At 55.8% G+C, this 17517-nt stretch overlaps 1 protein-coding gene across 1 annotated transcript in view; it reads right to left on the bottom strand.

The window, feature by feature from the left end:
* Positions 1 to 17517, bottom strand: part of TNXB (tenascin XB) — a 76522-nt gene that overhangs the window by 46131 nt on the left and 12874 nt on the right. The window contains exons 2-4 of the mRNA XM_045573200.1: positions 14240 to 14650; positions 12205 to 13941; positions 11762 to 11877 (exon numbers count right to left, since the gene is read on the bottom strand). Of these exons, the coding sequence (XP_045429156.1) occupies positions 11762 to 11877; positions 12205 to 13941; positions 14240 to 14642 (2256 nt within the window). The 5' untranslated portion in view covers positions 14643 to 14650. The remainder of the gene's footprint in view (positions 1 to 11761; positions 11878 to 12204; positions 13942 to 14239; positions 14651 to 17517) is intronic.

Genomic DNA, 17517 nt, shown 5'->3' with positions numbered 1-17517 from the left:
GGGTTAGGATTAGGGTTAGGGTTGGGGTTAGGGTTAGGGTTAGGGTTAGGGTTAGGGTTAGGGTTAGGGTTAGGGTTGGGGTTGGGGTTGGGGTTAGGGTTGGGGTTGGGGTTGGGGTTGGGGTTGGGGTTGGGGTTGGGGTTGGGGTTAGGGTTAGGGCTAGGATTAGGGTTAGGGTTAGGGTTTGGGGTTGGGGTTGGGGTTGGGGTTAGGTGTCAGCTGGTACTGCAGAACGGGCGGACCGCAGGGAGCCGGCCGGGGTCACAGCACGCCCCGGACACCTCCAGGCCTCTGCTACCCAAGGTCCTGGGTGTGCGTGAGCTCACTGGGCCCCGGGGCCGCCTCAGAGGCCCCTCTCCTGGCACCGCCCTTCAGCCTGCCCCCCAGCTGTCTGCCAGGATGCCACTCACACAGCCCTGCAGCCCTGACTCCCTGGCGGACAGGCTTCTAAGCTCACTCTGGTGGGGACCGACGACGGGGACCATCTGCCCAGCCTGGCCTCCCGCAGACACGCCCGCTGCGGGACCCCTGCCCTGACCTCTCCCTCCAGGCACCTTTCTTGTCTCCTAACAAATAAGGCCCGTCTGCTCAGAGTCCCACCTGTCCCCCCTTCACACGGGCACGAGCTGGGCACGGAGACACAAACAGCTGCGGCCCTGTGCGCCCACAGCTCAGCTCCAAAGCGAAATGCACGGCCAGCGTTCGGCTTTACTGGAGCCAGAACCAGTCCCTGCGGTGCATGTCGGAGAGGACAGCCCTCCCCCCAGTGCGCACCGTGGTCTTTACGGTCCACGCGGACCACAGGGGCCCGCCGGCCTGCCCCAGATGGGCCCGGGGTGCCAGCCAGCCAGGGGGGCAGAGGAACTGGACGTCTGTGAGCCACCCACCGCCCCCACCAGCTTGGATGGCTGAGGGGACGCCGTGTTCCGCCGAGCGGTGAGGGCTGTGATGGGGCGCTGCCAGGCGCCACACAGGACAGCAAGTTCCTAAAGGTGCTCTCCTAGCAGCTGGCCCGGAGCCACTCAGAAAGCAGCCAAGCACAGGCCAGCGAGAGGCCACTGAGACGTCTGAGCTGAGGGCCAGCAAAGCTTTGTCAGGTTCCCCTGGCTGACAAGTCCTGGGCATAGGAACCCCCCTTTCCTACTCCCCCCACCCTCTCCTGCTCCCCCCACCCTCTCCTGCTCATCCCCCCTCCTACTCCCTCCTCCTGCTCCCCCCGCCCCATCCTCTCCTGCTCTTCCCCCCCCTCCTGCTCCCCACCCTCTCCTGCTCCCCCGTCCCCACCCTCTCCTGCTCCCCCCGCCTAGGATACCCCAGCTGAGGGGCCCTGGGGCTGACTTCAACTAAAGGCCTATGAGATCCTCACCCTTCCGATGACTTATCTGTCACCCTTTATTCCCCAACCCACCACACACACATGCTCACACTTACACACCCTCACATACTCAAATACACATTCACACTCATATACACACACTCACACTTACACACACACTCGTATACACACACATATTCACACTCATATACACACTCCCACTCTCACACACACTCATATACACACATTCACACCCTCACATACTCTCACACACATTCACACTCATATACACACACTCATACACACACACCCTCACACACACTCACTCTCATACACATTCACTCATATATACACACATCCACACTCATATACACACACTCACACACACATTCACACTCATACACACATTCACACTCATACACACATTCACACTCATATACACACACTCACACACACATTCACACTCATACACACATTCACACTCATATACACACACTCACACACACATTCACACTCATACACACACTCATACACACACACTCACTCTCATACACATTCACTCATATATACACACATCCACACTCTCATACACACATTCACACTCATACACACATTCACACTCATATACACACACTCATACACACACCCTCACACACACTCACTCTCATATATACACAGGAGGGGGGGGAGTAGGAGGGAGTAGGGGGGGAGCAGAAGGGGGGAGTAGGAGGGGGGGAAGAGCAGGAGAGGATGGGGCGGGGGGAGCAGGAGGGGGGGAGCAGGAGGGGGGATGAGCAGGACACACTCATAAACACACACACACACACATCACACTCACATACTCTCACACACACATCACACTCATACACTCTCACACGCACTCACACTCATACACTCACACACACACCTCGGGTGCTCCCTGAGAATGGCTATGATGGCTTGTCCTTTCAGGGAGACAGGCCTATCCCACATCTCCTCCTCGCGGTCTACACGAACCTTTTCACACCTTCGTCCCTCCCGAGACCCCCCCGGGAACAGTCCCCTGACTGTCCCACCATCGGCACCTCCGGCCGCTCTGGGCAGGCTCTCTAGCCAGGCGCTGGCAGGTGGCTCTGCTTCACTGGCTGTGCGCGGCCAGTGTCTAACCTATTCTTGAAATCGACCTTCACCCCAGGTGGGGGACTCCGCCTTGGCTGGCCTTGGAGCATACATCCCTCTCCTCCCCCTCTTCAGGCCAAACTCAAGTACAAACTTTTCTGAGGCTGCAAGTCTGTGTCCCAGGGGCAGCTGGCACAGCCTTGGTCCCCGGCAGCACAACACACCCATACAGAACACCCAGACAGAACACCCAGACAGAACACCCCATACAGAACACCCAGACAGAACACCCAGACAGAACACCCCATACAGAACACCCAGACAGAACACCCCAGACAGAACACCCCAGACAGAACACCCAGGCAGAACACCCAGACAGAACACCCATACAGAACACCCCATACAGAACACCCCATACAGAACACCCAGACAGAACACCCCAGACAGAACACCCATACAGAACACCCCAGACAGAACTCCCCAGAAAGAACACCCCATACAGAACACCCAGACAGAACACCCAGACAGAACACCCAATACAGAACACCCAGACAGAACTCCCCATACAGAACACCCCAGACAGAACACCCCATACAGAACACCCCAGACAGAACACCCAGACAGAACACCCAATACAGAACCCCCCAGCCAGAACACCCATAAGAACACCCATACAGAAAACACCCATACAGAACACCCAGACAGAACACCCCCAGACAGAGAACAACCCATACAGACACCCCAGACAGACACAACCCCGACAGAAACACCCCATACAGAACACCCAGACAGACCCCCCAGACAGAACACCCAATAGACAGAACACACCCGACGAACTACCCACATACCAGAACCCCCAGACAGAACACCCCATATACAAAACACCCCAGACAGAACACCCCAGGACAGAACACCCATACAGAACACCCCAGACAGAAGAACACAGGACAGAACACCAGAACAGAACCCCCAGACAGTACACCCCAGACAGAACACCCCATAAGACACCCATACAGAACACCCTACAGAAGAACACACCCAGTAACAGAACCCCCCAGACAGAACACCCCAGAAGAACAACCCATACAGAACACCCCATGACAGAACACCCCAACAGAACACCCAGACAGAAAAACCATACAGAAACACCCCATACAAAACACCCCAGACAGAACACCCATACAGAACTCCCCAGACAGAACACCCCAGACAGAACACCCATACAGAACACCCCAGACAGAACACCCCAGACAGAACACCCCAGACAGAACACCCCAGACAGAACACCCAGACAGAACACCCATACAGAACACCCCAGACAGAACACCCCAGACAGAACACCCCATACAGAACACCCCAGACAGAACACCCAGACAGAACACCCAGACAGAACACCCCAGACAGAACACCCGACAGAACACCCCCAGACAGAACACCCCAGACAGAACACCCGACAGAATACCCCCAGACAGAACACCCCAGACAGAACACCCCAGACAGAACACCCCAGACAGAACACCCATACAGAACACCCCAGACAGAACACCCAGACAGAACACCCAGACAGAACACCCATACAGAACACCCCAGACAGAACACCCCCAGACAGAACACCCAGACAGAACACCCCATACAGAACACCCAGACAGAACACCCCATACAGAACACCCCATACAGAACACCCAGACAGAACACCCCAGACAGAACACCCAGACAGAACACCCAGACAGAACACCCCAATACAGAACACCCAGACAGAACACCCCAGACAGAACACCCAGACAGAACACCCCAGACAGAACACCCCAGACAGAACACCCCAGACAGAACACCCATACAGAACACCCCAGACAGAACACCCAGACAGAACACCCCAGACAGAACACCCAGACAGAACACCCCAGACAGAACACCCCAGACAGAACACCCCAGACAGAACACCCCAGACAGAACACCCAGACAGAACACCCCAGACAGAACACCCCATACAGAACACCCGACAGAACACCCCAGACAGAACACCCCAGACAGAACACCCAGACAGAACACCCCAGACAGAACACCCAGACAGAACACCCCCAGACAGAACACCCATACAGAACACCCCAGACAGAACACCCAGACAGAACACCCCAGACAGAACACCCCAGACAGAACACCCCAGACAGAACACCCCAGACAGAACACACCCATACAGAACACCCCAGACAGAACACACCCATACAGAACACCCCAGACAGAACACCCATACAGAACACCCCAGACAGAACACCCAGACAGAACACCCCAGACAGAACACACCCAGACAGAACACCCCAGACAGAACACCCCAGACAGAACACCCCATAAGAACACCCATACAGAACACCCCATACAGAACACCCCAGACAGAACACACCCAGACAGAACACCCAGACAGAACACCCCATACAGAACACCCCATACAGAACACCCCATACAGAACACCCATACAGAACACCCCATACAGAACACCCATACAGAACACCCCATACAGAACACCCCATACAGAACACCCCATACAGAACACCCATACAGAACACCCCAGACAGAACACACCCAGACAGAACACCCCAGACAGAACACCCAGACAGAACACCCATACAGAACACCCCAGACAGAACACACCCAGACAGAACACCCATACAGAACACCCCATACAGAACACCCATACAAAACACCCCAGACAGAACACCCAGACAGAACACCCAGACAGAACACCCAGACAGAACACCCCAGACAGAACACCCCAGACAGAACACCCAGACAGAACACCCCAGACAGAACACCCAGACAGAACACCCCAGACAGAACACCCCAGACAGAACACCCCATACAGAACCCCCAGACAGAACACCCCAGACAGAACACCCCAGACAGAACACCCAGACAGAACACCCAGACAGAACACACCCAGACAGAACACCCCAGACAGAACACCCAGACAGAACCCCCAGACAGAACACCCAGACAGAACACCCAGACAGAACACCCCAGACAGAACACCCCAGACAGAACACCCATACAGAACACCCCAGACAGAACACCCAGACAGAACACCCATACAGAACACCCCATACAGAACACCCAGACAGAACACCCCAGACAGAACACCCCAGACACACCACACCCCCACACAACACCCCAGACAGAACACACCCATACAGAACACCCCATACAGAACACCCATACAGAACACCCCAGACAGAACACCCATACAGAACACCCCAGACAGAACACACCCAGACAGAACACCCCAGACAGAACACCCCAGACAGAACACCCCAGACAGAACACCCCAGACAGAACACCCATACAGAACACCCCAGACAGAACACCCATACAGAACACCCCAGACAGAACACCCATACAGAACACCCCAGACAGAACACCCCATACAGAACACCCCAGACAGAACACACCCAGACAGAACACCCCCAGACAACCCCAGACAGAACACCCAGACAGAACACCCCAGACAGAACACCCAGACAGAACACCCAGACAGAACACCCCAAACAGAACACCCGACAGAACACCCCCAGACAGAACACCCCAGACAGAACACCCAGACAGAACACCCCGACAGAACACCCATACAGAACACCCATACAGATAACCCCAGACAGAACACCCCAGACAGAACCCCCCAGACAGAACACCCCAGACAGAACACCCCATACAGAACTCCCCATACAGAACACCCCATACAGAACACCCATACAGAACAACCCAGACAGAACACACCCATACAGAACACCCCATACAGAACACACCCATACAGAACACCCCATACAGAACACCCATACAGAACACCCCAGACAGAACACCCATACAGAACACCCCAGACAGAACACCCATACAGAACACCCCAGACAGAACACACCCAGACAGAACACCCCAGACAGAACACCCCAGACAGAACACCCCAGACAGAACACCCAGACAGAACACCCCAGACAGAACACCCAGACAGAACACCCCAGACAGAACACCCATACAGAACACCCAGACAGAACACCCCAGACAGAACACCCAGACAGAACACCCCAGACAGAACACCCCAGACAGAACACCCATACAGAACACCCATACAGAACACCCCATACAGAACACCCCAGACAGAACACACCCAGACAGAACACCCCAGACAGAACACCCCAGACAGAACACCCATACAGAACACCCCAGACAGAACACCCAGACAGAACACCCCCATACAGACACCCAGACAAACAACCCAGACAGAACAACCCATACAGAACCCCCAGACACAACACCCCAGACAACACACCCAGACAGAACACCCCAGACAGAACACCCCATACAGAACACCCATACAGAACACCCCAGACAGAACACCCCAGACAGAACACCCCAGACAGAACACCCAGACAGAACACCCCATACAGAACACCCCATACAGAACACCCCATACAGAACACCCCAGACAGAACACCCCAGACAGAACACCCCATACAGAACACCCATACAGAACACCCCATACAGAACACCCATACAGAACACCCATACAGAACACCCATACAGAACACCCCATACAGAACACCCATACAGAACACCCATACAGAACACCCAGACAGAACACCCCAGACAGAACACCCAGACAGAACACCCCATACAGAAAACCCCGACAGAACACCCCCAGACAAGAACACCCTCCATAAGAACACCCAGAAGAACACCAGCAAACACCCATACAGAAACACCCAGACAGACACCCACATACAGAACACCCCCATACACAGAACACCCCATACAGAACACCCATACAAGAACACCCCCAGACAGAACCACCCATACAGAACACCCAGACAGAACACCCATACAGAACACCCCAGACAGCACACCCAGACATACACCCCAGACAGTAACACCCAGACAGAACACCCAGAAAGAAACCCCAGACAGAACACCCCATACAGAACACCCATACAGAAACACCCCAGACAGAACACCACCCAGACCAGACACACCCCGACAGAACACCCCAGACAGAACACCCATACAGAACACCCCAGACAGAACACCCCAGACAGAACACCCCAGACAGAACACCCCAGACAGAACACCCAGACAGAACACCCAGACAGAACACCCAGACAGAACACCCATACAGAACACCCATACAGAACACCCCAGACAGAACACACCCAGACAGAACACCCCAGACAGAACACCCCAGACAGAACACCCAGACAGAACACCCAGACAGAACACCCAGACAGAACACCCCATACAGAACACCCATACAGAACACCCCAGACAGAACACCCAGACAGAACACCCAGACAGAACACCCCATACAGAACACCCATACAGAACACCCCAGACAGAACACACCCAGACAGAACACCCCAGACAGAACACCCCAGACAGAACACCCATACAGAACACCCAGACAGAACACCCCAGACAGAACACCCAGACAGAACACCCCCAGACAGAACACCCAGACAGAACACCCAGACAGAACACCCATACAGAACACCCATACAGAACTCCCCAGACAGAACACCCCAGACAGAACACACCCAGACAGAACACCCCAGACAGAACACCCCAGACAGAACACCCATACAGAACTCCCCATACAGAACACCCCAGACAGAACACCCCAGACAGAACACACCCAGACAGAACACCCAGACAGAACACCCATACAGAACACCCCATACAGAACACCCCATACAGAACACCCAGACAGAACACCCATACAGAACACCCCATACAGAACACCCAGACAGAACACCCATACAGAACTCCCCATACAGAACACCCCAGACAGAACACCCCATACAGAACACCCAGACAGAACACCCCAGACAGAACACCCATACAGAACACCCCATACAGAACACCCCATACAGAACACCCCAGACAGAACACCCCAGACAGAACACCCAGACAGAACACCCCGACAGAACACCCATACAGAACACCCCATACAGAACACCCCAGACAGAACACCCCAGACAGAACACCCCAGACAGAACACCCATACAGAACTCCCCATACAGAACACCCCATACAGAACACCCATACAGAACAACCCATACAGAACACCCATACAGAACACACCCATACAGAACACCCATACAGAACACCCCATACAGAACACCCATACAGAACACCCCATACAGAACACCCAGACAGAACACCCCATACAGAACACCCAGACAGAACACCCCAGACAGAACACCCATACAGAACACCCCATACAGAGCACCCAGACAGAACACCCCATACAGAACACCCAGACAGAATACCCCATACAGAACACTCAGACAGAACACCCAGACAGAACACCCCATACAGAACACCCCATACAGAACACCCATACAGAACACCCCATACAGAACACCCATACAGAACACCCAGACAGAACACCCAGACAGAACACCCATACAGAACACCCCATACAGAACACCCATACAGAACACCCAGACAGAACACCCAGACAGAACACCCCATACAGAACACCCAGACAGAATACCCCATACAGAACACCCATACAGAACACCCATACAGAACACCCCGACAGAACACCCATACAGAACACCCCATACAGAACACCCATACAGAACACCCATACAGAACACCCCATACAGAACACCCCATACAGAACACCCATACAGAACACCCCATACAGAACACCCAGACAGAATACCCCATACAGAACACCCAGACAGAACACCCAGACAGAACAGGACTCTTCCTGTTCCGGGTCACCGCCGCAGTTTCCTCGCGCTTTCTCTCACATTCATAGAGGAGCCAGCGTTTTTCAAAATAGCAGCGTTCCTTAAGTTAGTGGTCCTCAGGTTTGGGGTGCGTCAGAACCACCTGGAGGGCTTGTTGCAACACAGGCTGTGGGGCTCCCCCTGCAGAGCTTCTGAGTCTATATAGATCTGGCACCACTGTCAGACCCAACGCTGGGCCCGTCTAACCGGCTCCCAGGCCGTGCGGACCTGCAGCTGCAGGGGGCGCGCTTTGAGAACCGCTAAGTCAGCAGAACATGCCTGTACAGGAGGACTGCTCCTCTCTGGTGCTCTGAAAAGCGTCCAATTTGGCCAGGATTGCAGCGTCTGAGCTCCGAGAGAGAAGTGTCTCTGAGAAGGCAGAGACTGGCAGGCCTCTAGGAAGAGGGCAGCGGCCAGAACATATCCTGTGCCAACGGCAACGGACAGAGTGCTGGCCAAGGCAGGAGGCGCGATGCCAGGGGCCAGCCTCGGGGTGCAGAAAGCGGGTGTGAGGGCCAGCAGCACAGGCTCTGGGGAGCCCAATAGGAGCCCGCGGGGACCAGGTTTACAGGCACGTTCTCTCTGAGCCCGGATGTGACAGAGGACCATACCCAGAGCAGGGTAACGAGCTGGCAGCGTGGCCCCGCCGGGCACAGCCACTCAGCGCCTCCCAGCCCCGGGGGGAGGGAGGACCCAAGGGCTCCGCTGGGAGGCCCCTCCTCCGGAGAACACCCCGGGGTGGCTGTATCTGCCGAGATCGGGGAACTGTGCTGCCCTGCACGCTCCCTCCACCTCAAGTGCTTATTTTAATTCCACTTTCCCTCGAGTCTCTTTGGAAAGTTCCTTCTAAAAGTCCCACCCTCTCAAGATGAGAACTATGTAAATAATACACACAGAGAAGAGAGGGGGAGAAACACTTAAAAATGTTAACAGTGTTGTTTTAGTGTGAAGCAGCCAGGAATTATTTGTGTTTTTTTCTAGTTGCCAAATTCTTGTCTTGTGATTAAATTATTTTTATACCAAGTAAAAAATTGCCTAAAACAGGAGAAAAAAAACCAAGCTATCCTGATTATACAGCAAAGGGTTTCTCAGGGCGTGAGGGGACAGAACCCGGGGGAGGGGGGGTTTGCTGGCCTGGGGGTAAGAAGAACCAGGCCAGTTGGGGTGGGATGACAGCGGCTGCCCCTCTGTCCAGAACCTTCCTCGGTTCCGGCCCTAGGGGTTATTTACGCTCCCAGAGTCCTGGCTGGGCAGGGGTGAGGGTTCATGGCCTCCCACCACGGCATTGTGGGATGGGCAGGAGAACGTGAGCTGGACAGTAGGAATGTCAGAGGATTTGGGGCTGGGAGGCCAAACATATCATAGAGGGCATGAGGGCATGGAGGGCGGTGCCTGACAGACTAAGGCCAGAAGGCGTCCTCAGGGTGCCCCCAAATACTTCAACAGCGAGCTGGAAGGAGACAGAAAGGATGCTTTGCAAGGCACTCAGGCGGGAACCACTTCATAGACTCAAAGTCGTGCAACTGCCTGGGCAGCTTGGCCCAAACCAAAAAAGATAACATTGTTGAGCCAACTGCCAAGCCCTACATTTAGGCTAAAAATGTGTATATAGTTCAATGCTGGTTTTTCCCTTTCTTCTTCTTTTCTCCTTACTTATCTACTAGAGGCCTGGTGCACGAGATTCCTGCACTGGGGGAGGGGGTCCTTTAGCCCCGGGAGCCCTGGGGCGGGTGTGTGTGTGTGTGTGTGTGTGTGTGTGTGTGTCCGACTGATGGCCGAAAAGCTGCTCCCACCTCCACTGCTGTGCACTGACCACCAGGGGGCAGCTCCTGTGTTAAATGTCTGCCCCCTGGTGGTCAGTGTGTGTCATAGCGACCAGTCATTCCCCTTTTGGTCAATTTGCAAATTAGCCTTTCATTATATAGGATGTTTTCTAAAGTTCCTACACTAAGTCTACATATGTTTTATAACAAAAAGCTACTTTAAAAAAATATAATCAAAACAGCTGACAGTTTGTGTGAGCACACTTAGCACAGGTCAACTCTGAGAAAATTACTGGGTCTCGGAGCTAGCCAGTGAGCACCTGCGCCCTTCTCTGCACTCATGTTCCAGAATCAAATGCACAGGCCAGAGGCACTAAAGAGGGAACTCCAGGGTGGAGAATTCAAGCCAGAGTCCTGGGAACCAGAGGGATCTGCCCGTGAGAATGAAGGGGACGTGATGCCCGAGCCTCCAGCTCCCCGAAAGCCGCAGTGGGACAGGTCCCTGCCTGCTGTGAAGACCACTGGGGGGAAGTGGATTTGGACTCAGCAACAGCAGGGAGACTGCCTAACAGTGTGGCCCACGAAGCACTGGGCAGCCTCAGAGAACTGAGTCCGGTTGCCGGAGGGGTCCCAGCAGCGGGTCAGCGCTGGCGGAGGGGCTGGGAGGCCTCCGCGCCCCCTGGGGGGCAGGGCCAGACTTCACAGCAGCTTCAGGGGCCCAGCCGTCTGCTCTCAGCCACTGATGACCTGGAAGGCCCCGCCCGCTGAGCCCCTCCCCGGGCCTCCCTCAGCCCTCCTGGCCTGCTCACCGTGGGGATGAACTGAATCTCATAGGCATCCACGGGGCCCGGAGCCCGCGTCCACTCGGTCCGCACCGTCGTCTCCTCCAGGAGATGCATCCTCATGCCCTCAATGGCTGGCACCTCTGCCCAGGAGAATGGGACGTAGAAGCTGGTTAGCCCCTGTCACCGGCCACCTGCTCAGGGCTGCACTAGAGATCAGCCCTAGTTCACACTCCCCGGGGTCAGAGCAGGCCCTGGCACAGCATCGCCCTCTAGTAAAAGCAGCCCAGGAGGCCCGGCCTGCTCCTCAGGTATCTGGACGCAGGTCCTGCTGCCGGCATGCACCCTGGCTCCCGCACACAGGACCTTCCTCCACTCCTCCCCCAGCCCCCGGGGCTCCTAGGCCCGGGTCCGCCTTCCCGCGGGCCCAGGTCCCCGTCCCCGAGGAGCAGACGGGAGAGGCCGCTCACCTTCCCCGCAGTCCTCCCCTGCAAAGCCCTCCTGGCAGACGCAGCTGCCCTCACGACACTCGCCACGGCCCCGGCAGTCCCCGGGGCACGTCTGGATGGCGCAGTCGGGGCCTCGGAAGCCCTCCACGCACACACACTGGCCGGCGCGGCACAGCTCCCGGGGCCCGCAGCCCCCGGGGCAGGCCCCGGCCGGGGGCTCCTCCCGCCCGCAGTCCGCGCCGCTGTAGCCCGCGTGGCACACGCACGCGCCCTGCACGCAGCGCCCGCGGCCCCGGCAGTCGTCCGGGCAGAGGCGGGTGGCGCAGGAGGGGCCGGTGTAGCCGGAGTCGCACACGCAGCGCCCGTCCTCGCAGCGGCCCCGCCCGTGGCAGTCGAAGGGGCAGGTCCGGAGGCCGCAGTCCTCGCCCGCGAAGCCCTCCCGGCAGGCGCACACGCCGTCCCGGCACACGCCGCGCTGGCTGCAGTCCTGCGGGCACCTCCGCGCGCCGCAGTCCTCGCCCGCGAAGCCGTCGTCGCACACGCAGCGCCCGTCTAGGCACTGCCCGCGGCCTCGGCACCCGCCGGGGCAGCTCCGCGCGCCGCAGTCCTCGCCCTCGAAGCCCGCGTCGCACAAGCACACGCCGTCCTCGCAGCGGCCGCGGCCCCGGCAGTCCCCGGGGCACCGGCGGCTCCCGCAGTCCTCGCCCGTGAAGCCCGGGTCGCACACGCAGCGGCCGTCCGCGCAGCGCCCTCGCCCGCGGCAGTCGCCGGGGCAGGCGCGCGCGCCGCAGTCGCGGCCGGTGTAGCCGGGCCAGCACACGCAGCGGCCGCTCTCGCAGCGGCCCCGGCCGCCGCAGTTCCCCGGGCAGCTCCGCGCGCCGCAGTCCTCGCCGCTGAAGCCCGCGCTGCACACGCACACGCCGTCCTCGCAGCGGCCGCGGCCCCGGCAGTCCCGCGGGCAGGCGCGCGCGCCGCAGTCGGGGCCGGTGTAGCCGGGCCAGCACACGCAGCGGCCGTCCTCGCAGCGGCCCCGCTGGCTGCAGTCGCCCGGGCAGCTGCGCACGCCGCAGTCGTCGCCGCTGTAGCCCGCGTCGCAGATGCACTCGCCGTCCTCGCAGCGCCCGCGGCCCCGGCAGTCGCGCGGGCACGTCCGCGCGCCGCAGTCCTCGCCCGCGTAGCCGGGCCAGCACACGCAGCGGCCGTCCACGCAGCGCCCGCCGTCGCCGCAGTCCCGGGGGCAGGTCCGCGAGCCGCAGTCCTCGCCGGTGTAGCCGGGGTCACAGACGCAGCGGCCGTCCTCGCAGCGCCCCCTCTGGCTGCAGCCCCGGGGGCAGCTCCGGGCCGCGCAGTCCTCGCCCGTGTAGCCGGGGTGGCACACGCAGCGCCCGTTTTCGCAGCGCCCCCTCTGGCTGCAGCCTCGCGGGCAGGAGCGCTGGCTGCAGTCGGCGCCGGAGAAGCCCGGCCGGCACACGCACACGCCCCGCACGCAGCGCCCGTGGCCCTGGCAGTCCCCGGGGCAGGAGGGCCAGCCACAGCTGGGGCCCGTGTAGCCGGAGAAGCACACGCAGCGCCCGCGGACACAGCGCCCCTGGTCGTTGCAGTCATCCGGGCAGGACCCGGAAGGGGAGGGAGGGGACACTTGGGAATCCGTAGGGTCGGAGCAGGTGGGCCCACCCCAGCCAGGCTCGCAGGAGCAGGCGCAGCGGGTCAAGTCAAACACGCCGTGGCGGCTGCAGAGGCTTCGAACGTCCGTCTGGCCTGGAGTAAGAGCGAGAGGAAGGCCTCAGTCTCTCTGGGCAAGAGGCTCAGCCCTACCGTGCCCCCGTCCGCGCCCCCAGCCTTCCCCTCCAGCAGGGCCATAGCTTCCAGCTGCTCCTCCTCAATATGTGGGGTGGGAGCTGACAGATAGCCCGGTGGCCCCCCTCTCCAAGCTGTGCGCTGGGCCGCACTCCCCACCCCACGTGGCGAGGAAGAGGTGCCTTTTTCTAATTCACACCCAGGCCTTTCATGGGCTGGCGATACCCACTCCCTTCTCCCCCTGCGGTCGCCCGCTCACCTGTGCCAGCCTGAGCAGCAGCAGGGCAGCACCCCCCAGTGCACTGCTCCTTGAGGCCCTTCACCAACTCCTCCAGGATCTCTAGCCGGACCCTCAAGGCCTGCACCTCTGAAGCAGGGACTGGGGGCTCAGAGCCCGGGGGACAGCCACAGGCAGCTGAAGGGGGCAGGTTAATGCGGTGGGTGAACACCACCTGCTTTTCCCCTCCTTCTACGGTGTGCTCATAAAGCTGAGAAGAGGGGTTCCCCGCTCTTGGCTCCGCTGTGCGGCCCCCTGGCCGAGGAGGGGGCCGTGGGGCTGGGAGGGTCATGTTGGAGGGGGGAGAGAAAGGGCCTGCTCGGACTGCGCCCCACAGCAGCAGGAGGGCCAGGCTGGAGGCGAGGGAACTTGGGGCCGGCATCATTCAGGAGGCTGCAGGGAGAGAGGGCAAGTGTGAGAGCAGTTTCACAGACAAGGTGCCCGCCAACACACACATCAGCCCAGTCCCTCCACCCACCACTCCTCCACCCAACTCACACGTACTAACAATCCGCCTCTAACCAGCCCTAAGGAATGCCCTCCTTGCAGATTGGTTTGGTCTCTAACTCGCTTTCTGATGTCATTTGGTTACCCTGCTTCCCATCGCTTTTCACTGCTACACCCACACTATCCTCTGTTTGTTCCACAGACACCACAAGCCTGCATTAGCCTGAGGGACTTGGCCCTGTCTGTTTTCTGTCAGATGCTCTTCGCTCAGCTCTTAAAGATGAGCTCTTGCTTGTTCAGATCATAACTCCTGTGTCATTGACACCCAGAGGCCTTCCTTGCTGCCCAGTTGGAGCAGCCTTCCATTACTGTCCCCCACAATATCCACTTGTACTCTTTGTGGTGTTCACTGCTGCCTGGACCATCTGTTGAGCTCCAGTGTGGGAGCTCCGTGAGAACTGCAGGGCTGTATGCACGCTGCATGCACGCTGTATGCATGGCCATATGCCTGTGTCTGGCACACAGGAGCTGTCCAAACCATTTATGTTGAATGGATTAGTAGATGAGCATCTAAGGCCAATCCTTCCACTAGCACCTGGATCCCAGGTCCTCTTATCTTTTCAAGAAATTTCAGGTGTGGATTATACTCTCTCTTTTTTATTCAACTTCTCACTCTCAACTAGATCCTTCCATTGGATTTTACATGAATTCAAATATATCCTGTTTTTTAAAATATATATTTTATTGATTTCTTATAGAGAGGAAGGGAGAGGGATAGAGAATTAGAAACATTGATGAGAGAGAAACTTGGACCAGCTGCCTCCTGCACACCCCCACTGGGAATGTGCCCGCAACTAAGGTACATGCCCTTGTCTGGAATCAAACCCGGGACCCCTCAGTCCACAGGCTGATGCTCTATCCACTGAGCAAAACCAGTTTCGGCTATATCCTGCTTTTTTAAAAAGCCCTTTCCCTCAGGATTTATATTATCAAGTATCAAAATCTCTTACAAAGATGCAAGGATAGACAGAACAGAATAGGGTCCAGAAACAGACCCATACCATATATGGTCACCTGATTAATGGCAAATGTGTTACTAAAATTAAGAGGGGATAAATGGTCTTTTTGATAAATTGTGGTTGGCCAACTGAAATTCCATATGAAAAACACACCTATCTCTACCTTTTGCCCACATATAAAAGTTAATTTGAAATGAATCTAATGGACCTAATAGTTAAAGGTAAAGCAATAACTTTCAGAACAGTATTTTACAGAAGGAAATATAGGAGAAAATCTTTATGACCTTGGAGTAAGCAAAGATTTCTTAAAAGCTAACAACACAATATTTAACCATAAAATATATCACACACACACACACACACACACACAAAAAAAAAAAAAAAAAAAAAAAAAAAAAAAAAAAAACTTAACCAGAGGATAAAAAATGGTGGCAGAGTAAGTGGATGCTGCATGGCATGCTCTCAGGACCAAATTGGAATTACAGAAAAACTTCCTGAATAATTAATTGGAGACTCGCTGGAGAGAACCCTGGTATCTGAGGATGGAAAGTGGAGATCTCATAGAGACTAGGAGGAGGGGCAGAGGCAAGAAAGGGCTGGCTGGGCTCCCACAGACAGCAACTGAAGTTCCAGAGAGATATCTCAGCTGTGGGGGTGCCACTGAGAGCTCTAGAGTCTAATCCCAAGGGTACCCTTATAACATTTGGCTGGAAAAAGCACCAGGGATGCTGTCTGCCAGGAAGAGACAGCTGGAAATTCAGGCACACTCTTAAAGGACTAATGCACAAAATTCCCTGTGGAGCCATCACATTGTGTCCAGCTGGAGCTGTGTGAGCAGAAGCCAAAGCCAGGATTGGGGGCTCTGAGGTTAGAGCCTAGAAGGCAGACACCCTGGTTTCCTGTGCTGAGTCATTCCCTCCTGCTGCAGAGGTCATCTTTTTCATGCAGACATTTGCTATACAGGTGGTCTTATCTGTGGGAAAGACAGTTGACCCACCCTATTGGAAAACACCTTGCCTCATGGTACAGTTTCTAGATGGCCATTAAAAGACTGAGAACAACAATGAACATCCAGGCAGAAGCAACTGCCCCACCTTGTTGGAAAAAACTCTTGCCACACCTGTGTACATTTGTCTGAGGGCAATTCAAAATGGAATTCTATCAGTCTGTAGACAGGCAGTTTCTGGAGAGTTTGAGTCTTTGCCTGATCTAATTAGTCAGAAAGAGTGTTTGACCCTGACTTGCACTACAGCTTGAAAGGTGTAGAGATCTACCTAATACAGAATAAAACACCAAAACAGGCAGCCAAAATGAGACACAAAGAAACAACCCAAAATTAAAGAACAAGAGAATTCTCTGAAAGAAGAGACAAGAGAATGGGGATAAGAAATTTATTTGATATAGAGTTCAGAATAATGATGGTAAAGATACTCAAAAGCATGAGAAAAGATATAGTAACAATGAGAACACAAAGAATGACGTAGCACAAATAAAGAGAACATTGGAAGGAATACACAGCAGATTAGGGGAGTCTAAGGATCAAATCAGAAGACAGGGTTGAAAAAGTCACCCAATCAGAGAATAGTTTAAGGAGTCACATGGTTTTAATTGACATTTATAGAACAATTCACTCCCAAAGCTGCAAAATATACATTCTTCTCAAGTGCATATGTGTCAGTCACAAAAATAGATCACATGTTATAATACAAAACAAGTCTCTACAAGTTCAAGAAGATTGAAATCATATCAAGCATCTTCTCAGATCACAGTGGAAAGAAATTAAAAGTTAACTAC

Source organism: Pipistrellus kuhlii, unplaced genomic scaffold (assembly GCF_014108245.1).
Source record: "Pipistrellus kuhlii isolate mPipKuh1 unplaced genomic scaffold, mPipKuh1.p scaffold_m20_p_5, whole genome shotgun sequence".
NCBI classification, from domain to species: Eukaryota; Metazoa; Chordata; class Mammalia; order Chiroptera; family Vespertilionidae; genus Pipistrellus; species Pipistrellus kuhlii.
This window is presented reverse-complemented; position numbering and strand designations above follow the sequence as displayed.